This window comes from Anopheles stephensi, chromosome X (genome assembly GCF_013141755.1).
Source record: "Anopheles stephensi strain Indian chromosome X, UCI_ANSTEP_V1.0, whole genome shotgun sequence".
NCBI lineage: Eukaryota > Metazoa > Arthropoda > Insecta > Diptera > Culicidae > Anopheles > Anopheles stephensi.
The window spans coordinates 1,928,938-1,937,364 of NC_050201.1; the positions used below are offsets into that span (position 1 = coordinate 1,928,938).

Here is an 8,427-nt window from a genome sequence, read left to right on the forward strand (position 1 = left end):
AAAAATACTTGGATTGAATAAAAAGCTGTAGAATCTAATTTTCCCGCAACAAACATTCGCGCGGCCATGTTTGCTTCAGGTTTTTTTTTGCTGTTGTTGTTGCTTTTGGCGTCGATTCTTTACCCTTCCACACTAACTACTTAGCTGAAGATGTAGGAGAGGGTAATCCTATTTCATCGCTCAATCCTCTTCTCTTAGAAAGCCATAAAATACGCACAGACCGATATTCTGGTTATTCGCCGAGAGGAATACGCCGGCCGCACGGAAAGGAAAGGCAATTTTTAATAACTCTAATATCCGCCAGGCATAAACGTTGCCCGGTGCGCTGTAAAATGATTTTATTTCGGTGTTTGATCACCACCATCACCGACGCAGGGGTCGGTTCGGGATGCGGGCGGACATGGTAACCGGTGTAGGGATTAGTTTCCCATCATCGTCGTCGGTGTCGAAATTTGCAAAAGCGATGCGAGAGACGTTCAAAGCATATGCCCTTTCTTAAGGCCGGCGCTACTTATCTGAAGATGGCAAGTGCCTCGCACGGAAGATGGCTTCGGGGCGTATCGCGCTGCTGCTGCTGCTGCGGCGGACAACTCGTCGATCGTAAAACGGGATCAGGTCCACGCTCTAGACTTTACCCCTTTTTATTACGAATCTTCAGCCATCTCTCTCTCTCTCTCTCACTCGTGCCCAAAGGCTTCATTTAATCTGCAAAACCCTCATCGTTTTGTTGCGTGCTGGTGCGTGTCTTGGTAAGTAGGCAAACAGGCTTTCCGAGTAATTAGATTTCTGGCGGAGAAAATTTATTTTTCCACACGATGCTGAAACGCGTAATGAGTTAAGTTTTTGTTTCAAGTCGCCGGTGTCAAATGCACAGCGAGGTTTTATGTTTGTATTTTTATATTCGCGAATTGATTCTACCCGAAGCCAGATAGCAAGTCCGGATGAACCTTGTAGAAGCTTCCGAAGCAGTCGCCTGGAAGGGATTCTCCTTTTGGTTAACATTCAAGACTTGGATTGGATTCTAAAATTCAGAATCTAGAACTTCTTGTCTTAAGGTAACTCTATAACCTCAAAAGGTCTTGGCCAGATATTACTGGCTTCCTTGACTAGAGTTGACCCTCTGGATGATAAGTCTTGAACATGAAAAAACTCACCACAATGTGGGGATTCCAGAGAGGAAATTGGGAACTAGAGCCTCTGCCTGCCGATCCAATATCCCGGCGGGCCTACTAAACCGTCTCTGTCTAAGGTAACTCTAATCTGATGCTCTTCTGATAACTCTACTGGCAACTCTCATGATCAGTTTTGGATAGAGTCTCAGCTATCTCAGAAGCACATATCCGTCTGTTCAACTTATAATTTCTAACCGATTAAAGCCAGAAAAATCACATAAAACCATGAAGAACTATAAGGTTAATTAGGAGCGCATTATGAGGTAGAATGTTCTGAAGACCGTTTAAAGTATTGAAAGGCGTTGGATGGTCCCGTGCCATCTACGGATGGACTTATTTGTTAGCTGCTAATAACATCATTAGAATATCTCCGGATAGCTCACTCTCTCAGGTGTAGTAGACTAGAGGCTGAAGTATATATGACTTATGAAAAGCTGACAATAAATGCACTCAGACAATTATAGAATCGTCTACTACAAGTCTCCTCACTTCACTCTAGTCAATCGTCAAGGAAAAACTAAAAAAAAAGAAAATTGGATACATTGCTGAGCTATGTAATCTCTCAAGAACACAACTCGGCATTTAAAACACACAACCGATTGTTAATCGCACTTACCATTCAAACCTCCCTTTCCCCGGATGCACGTTTGCAATCATAAATATTTCTCAAACAAATCATTTGTCATCCGATCGATTTTCAAACCTTTTTCCGACCAGTATGCCTGGCTATAGCAACTCCTCATACCTAACCACACTTCTCTCTTACTCTTTCTCTCTCTCTCTCTCTCTCTCTCTCTCGTTCCGATCCCTTCGGATATCCGCTGACTGTAAAGTGATAAAATAAAATAAGGATTTTCTCGGTCTTCGGGAGCGACAAAACACTAAAAAAAAAAGGGTTGCTCGGATCACAATAGCGAAGATCAACAGAAAATGAGGGCCAGATTGGACTTGAAAAATCGAGCGAGGGAACGCTCGCAAACACACAGCAAAAAAGTATAAAAATAAAATGACGAGGCTTCGAACATAATGAACCACTATTGCTACTTCGATTGCCGAAGCCTGCCACTTTGGTAGCTGGCTTTATTGTTGCGCTACTTCCCAACTCCCTCTCCCTCCTCTCGCTTCATCCCTGCACTCTTTCAACCCTTATTATTATTTTTTTCTGTTGATTCCCTCTCGAGCTAGTGCGTTCCCGGCGCTGCCTGTACGGCTTGCGGTGTACAGCTTTCCAACAGTTTTGGGTGCGCTTTGTGACAGTTTTGCCGAAATAATCGAAATGATTGATTTGCTGGTTGAAAAAAGACCCACCCGGGACGGGCAATCGTTTAGATGTTGCCCGTGTGACAGGGCGGTGATGACGGGATTTTAAAGTGGCAACCATATCGGTACGGTAGCTTTGATGCACAACGAACGAGCGCCCCCTGCTTTTCCCCCTTAGCGCTTGGTCAGCGTTCGTACGTGTAAACACGGGGCCATAGAGCAGCGGCACCCGAAGGGGATGTAACGAGCGAAAAATACAATGTATATGCGAGTTGATAGCATGAACTCTATTAGTCAGGGAATGGTGGAAAACCAGGAGTTGGGTGAGCGTTTGTAAGCACATTTAAGATCTGCTATTAAAGGTTGTTTTTTATTGCGTCTTTTCCCTGGTAGCAATGCTCTTTTTAATAGACGCGTTTTGAACTTACTGATGGAATTTCGCTGAAGTTTTCTAGAATATCCTGACATGTTTACAAGATGTCTAAGAGAAAAAATTGACGAAGAAGTGTCCCGTTGTGCTAGGTGAATTTCGACTCTATCTCCTATATCCTTAACTTTAATCTTGATGATATCTGATTGGGCTGATTATTATAAGTTGATATATTACCGAGTACCTTGATGATAACCAAGAGTTCGTGGCCCAATAAAGATCTTATCAGAAACTGTTGCTAGATTTCTCTGAGAGGCTGTTCAGCAGGACATGAACTTAAGGCTGAGTTATTTGCCAGGCGTTAATATATCGCCGAGTACTTTTAGGATAGCCAAGAATATGTGGTCTAAGACAGATATTGTCAGGACCTGTTACAAGAGGTCTCCAAAAGACTACCTTGAAGATAACCAAGAATTCGTTCCTCATGAAAGACTTAGTCAGATTTCAATACGAACTTGACCTGAACGGTTCTCATCCTACCGGTCCTAGAGATCTCCTTGAAAAATACTTCCTCCACAGAAAAATGATTTTAAATACGATCGGCTCAAGAAGTTCTTACCACAATACAATCAACAAATCTATTGCATTCTGCATCAAAACGTCTCTTCAAAGCTCACGGTTTAGGTTCCTGTTCCGCACTGCCTGCGTCGATCGATTATCGTCCGCCATCCGTTCCACGCACGCTCCCCAATCAATTAGTCAAGCATACCAAATTAACAACCACCCTTTTGTGGTCTGTGGTACAAACAAATTAAGCGGGAATAGAAAGAAAGCGCATTTGTAGCTGAGGCAATCAGAAAAGAAGTCGCGGCGTACACAAAAGACGTTATTAGCTGGGCCGAGAGCTGTCAACTTCGATCGATGCCACTCTGTCACGCAGTCGTTTCAAGCAGCACCTGGCCGTGGCCACTCCGTGTGTGTGTGTGTGTTTTCAACCAAACTTCAATCACTCTCAGGTACAGGAGATGTTTTCGCTTCTTCGATTAGACGTCTTTGGCGACCCCTATGATTAATCGCCCATAGGTCGGGACCCCGAAAGTGGAATCGGCAAACGCGCTAGCCGCAAGAAGTTAAAAAGTCCCGCATTTTCCGCGCACCGGATTAGCACAACTCACACTCACACACCGAATCGTTAGCGAATTCCCTTGGCGAAGGATTAAAACTTCAATGCTGGCGCTACGGTTTTGCGGGAAAAAAGGCAAAAAAAACCCTCTGAGATAGGGTGAAGTAGAGAAATCTTTTTCGAAAATTTTTCCGAATTTGATTGATTTGATTGATGGTTTGTGAGTCTTTTTTCCCCCTTTTCTGTTGGCTTTAGAATCCTTTCTTTTATCGATCGATATCTCTAGGGAGCGCTCGATTGCTTCCCGATGCCGGCGAACCCTCGTAAGAATGCAGGATGCAGCTTTGCCTTGGGAAATCCAAAACGCGCGCGAGAACGAACCGACGGCTTTACGGCCTAAAAAGTCAAGAAAAAGTGAATTGGCATTTTCTTTTATTATTATTAGTGACGTTTGCAAACCGGGAAGGCAATAGCGGGCTTCACGCAATTAGGCAGATAATTAACACGACAACAGTAAATAAATCACCGTAAAGTGGCAAATGTGTGCCGATAATGGTTGGCACAGGGATCGTCGTACCGTGGACGTCCTGTTGGTGCTTTTGTGTCTAAGTTTACTAACCCGTTCCTTCCATTGTGTCGGCTGACGGTTTGGAATCCTTTACCGAATGTGTTAAAAATGTGCCCCACTAACAACAAACAATAAAATTCCCGAACCGACGCTAGGGGTAGAATCGGTATCCTGGGAGCAAATGCTGGGAAATCGTTCTGTACTTCGCGTTCCTCTGCCAGTGATGATTGAATGTTTTCCTTCACAACAAACGTCAAAATAAAAGAACAATCCACTGCTACTCGGTTGTTCCCGAAACACAGACCCTGCAAACACATCCATACTCGGGGACGTAACCTTCAATTTAACGGCGCCAGTTTTATGCTGCCAATCAGTTTATAGTGATTTTTATGCTTGCCAAGTGCACCGGGAGATTGTGGAGATGAGGGCACGACCGTGGTAAAACAGAGAAATGGGAAGTAAAACTACCGAACCCCATTCCAAATCACGTACACGCACTTAAAATCAGCAGCCCAACAACGGAACAACGTCGTGCAGGACCGTCTTATTGCAAACCGAACGAGGCGAACCAATAAACCCTGGCTGGTTGCTGTAGTTGGCGAGACTCGGCAAACTGGTTCACGCTAAATTGATTCGTATGCGCAAACACCCACACAATGTGCTGCCGCTGTGTGCGGGATAAGAAATCTCGTCTCGAATCTTGCCAAAAAGATCCAAATCCTGCACTCACAGCAACCGGTCTTAACCCTTTTCTGACCTGTGAAGAGAGTGCCGAAAACAGGGTTCATTGCTTTTGCTTTTTGCAGACATTTTTTTATGATCGCTTCATACGTTTGGTGCCAGCATCGGCGGGTGTGTTGAGTATCGATTTTATTACCCATATCAGCTGGATCACCACGGGGACACTAGAGGGCCTGCTTGCCAAGCACGGACAGATTTATTGCGCACTGATTTCGTTCCGTAGTTGAATTAAATGCGGGAAGTCACAGTGACGGACCAGGCGCCGTAAATGTCAAGCACGGTTAGTGTTGCTCAGAACTGCCGGAAGCGGGGCACTAATATAATCGCTTCAAAAGTGCAACAATAGCTAAGGACTGTGGATTGGTTTCCCTGATCAAATGTAGAGACTCAGGACAAAGGTTTGTATATGTTTCATGAGCTCAGATGTCTTAAGATAAGCTCGTTGAGCAATTTTGATGCAGCAGAGAGTTAATAGCGTTTCAGACATCAATTGATTAGATTCTAGATGAAGTCCTTTAATTTCATCTACTTGTAGCTAGAGAACAGAATTCGCCGACTTATCAGGACTGAAGGATAGTCATTCCAACCTAACGTCTTATCATATCTAGAGCATTGAGAATCCTCGTATCTCACTAGTTGGATGACTAGAAATCCACAGTGAGTCCTTAGATAGGCCAGGCGATAATCCAAGTCAGTGGATTCCATTCAAACGCTCTGGTTTTGAACATACTCAAAATCTAGTGAGGACTCTTTCAAACTTCATTAAAGGTCCTGTATCACCAGGTACATCCTTTTGTTCTTCAGTTTAGTTTAATTCTATACAAATATACTTCTCGTGTAAGAATTTAATTCTTCAAGAGCTCCCTCAGCCGTGAAGGTAGCTTGCCATGGGAAAGAAACCCCATATTGCATACTTTCTGGCGTTGGACAATCAAAGCAGGACCCTGAAGTTTGTGTTTAAGGCACCACATGTTTGATTGAATGCATCAATATTTCATCAATAAGAAAAACTCTTCATCCTTCCCGACTTTTTTCAAGGTAAAAGTTCTACTTCTTGTGACGATAATTAATATTTCACGAAACGCCAAGCGACATTCTCCTGGTTTGTTCTTAATACACTTGCATCACTCCACAGCAAAGTTTTGTCAGGACACAGGACTCTCCTCTACAACTGCCCTCTTGAGGTTGTAGATCGTCAGCAGAAAGCGAGGAAAGTTAGATAAACTTTCGCACCTTAGGTCTATAATTACTTCTGACCGCAGAGAGTTTCCTCTGGTCAATGCAGCTCGAGCAACGGATCACAAGTTCAGTTGATTGATAACACGTGAACGATGCAGTTGAACATCCTTTTGCAGCGTTGCAGGCGCCTGCTGGAGCGACTTTACATCGAGCGAGACTTCTTTCGCCCGTACGAGATACTGCTCGCCCTGCCGGGATTTCATCTCGTGGACGGGTTTCGCCGCAAAACTTGGGTCCGTGTGCTGTTCTTCGTGTCACGCATCGTTCTGCTGTTACAGTACGCGATCTGGGCTGATCGGTGTTATCTCGGGCTGATCAACGCACCGCAACACTCCGGCAAAGCGCTTCACTACGGCAATACGTTCGGTGTGCTAACGATGATGCTCGTTCGCATGCTAGTGGTGAGGTGGTATCTACCGAACGTGGAGCAGTTGATGCGTTACCTCCGGGGACAGCAACGCCACCGGAAGTCAAGATCTACAACGCATCGCGTGTCCTATCGGAAGATCGCCAACATAGCGGTGACGTTCCAGCTGATCGGACTGGCGGATCGGGTGGTGTTTTGCTTTTCCCGCACGTACCGTGAAGAGTTGTACCAGATGCCGTCGAACCTAGTTGATCTTGGATGGCCGATGGTGGTAGCGTTACACGTGTTTTCGTTCGACTTTGCGTCACGATGGGCCGCCGCTTTCAATGTGTCACTTACGGGCACGAATTCGATCATGATGGGACTGTACGACGAGCTGGTGGACATTGCCGATGATTACAGCCGAATGTTTGAGGTTCGAGGAAGCGATGGCGAGTTCTGGACGGGTTTGGAGCGTCACATTGCGCAAACTGTCAAACGGCACGAAGCGTTCATACGCGAGCTGAATCAGCTGAAACCATTCCTGCAGATCACATTCCTGGTGATGTTCTACTCGGCCGCACTGTTCCTCGCAATTGGAATGTTCATGATTACGGCAAACGGGACAACGACTTACGATGTTATTCTTAGTGGGTTTCTGTTTGCGCTGCTGCTTGAGTGTTACTGGTGCTGTCGACTCGTTGATCGTCTGAATGATATGGTAAGCTGTCTGGTTAAGTAGTCAGTCCACAGACTCTAACACTCTCTTCTATAGAACACACAGATAGGCAAGCATCTGTATAATCTCGCGTGGCCTACAGAGTTGCAGTACACCTGGGCGGACAGAGGTCGCTACAGACAGGCACGAAGCTCGCTGCTGATCATGATGAGCTCGACGCAGAAGACGCTCGGGATTAGCTGTGGTGGCATGTTTGAGATGTCCAGCGAAGCCTTCGCTAGTTTGGTGAAGATGACCTACACCGTGCTAACGTTCCTCCGTGACACACAAAACTTCTCCTAAATGTAGCACACATCACCACAACGCTCAATGGCTACGTCACAACGAGGTGGGCAAACATAAATAGAGTCAATTATGGAGTCCAGTCGCTCGATAGCGAACACCGCTCTACATCAATGACTCTGGAAGGCGCGTGTGTGCGTCTCTGTTTTGGCAACAGCAGAGCAGCAATTAGAACCAGCGTGCGGTCCCACTAAAACAAACACGTGTCAAGCGTTGAGAGCCTTAATGCTACCGGCGGGATATTTCTTTACCCGGGGGTTGTATCCCAAACCTCAGCTTCAAAAAAAGCGAAAGGATTCAAAATACATTCAACGTCAGGATTTAGGGAGAACAAAACAAAAAAAAAAAAAAAAACGAGCAAGAATTTATAGAGGTTCCTCGGGATATTGCCAAGATCTTCAAACTCAAGCACCTGGCACTGTCATTTTGTGATGACGTTCGATCCGGAGGCGGAAACTCCCTCTCTCCCGCAGCAATTCTTCACCTCCCACTTCCCCTCTCCTGTCAACTCTTTCAATCAGTGGTACATTAATTCAAATCGTAGCTTTATTATCGTCGGATACTCAGACTGGTCATTTCGAGCGTTT

General features: G+C 45.3%; 1 protein-coding gene across 1 annotated transcript; it reads left to right on the plus strand.

Annotated features, from left to right (window-relative positions):
- The first annotated feature begins 6,565 nt into the window (after positions 1 to 6,565).
- On the plus strand, positions 6,566 to 8,194 carry LOC118502993. The gene is made up of 2 exons (XM_036036195.1): positions 6,566 to 7,540; positions 7,595 to 8,194. Exons 1-2 carry the CDS (start codon positions 6,566 to 6,568, stop codon positions 7,838 to 7,840), a joined length of 1,221 nt encoding a protein of 406 aa, XP_035892088.1. The 3' UTR covers positions 7,841 to 8,194.
- Positions 8,195 to 8,427: the final 233 nt, after the last annotated feature.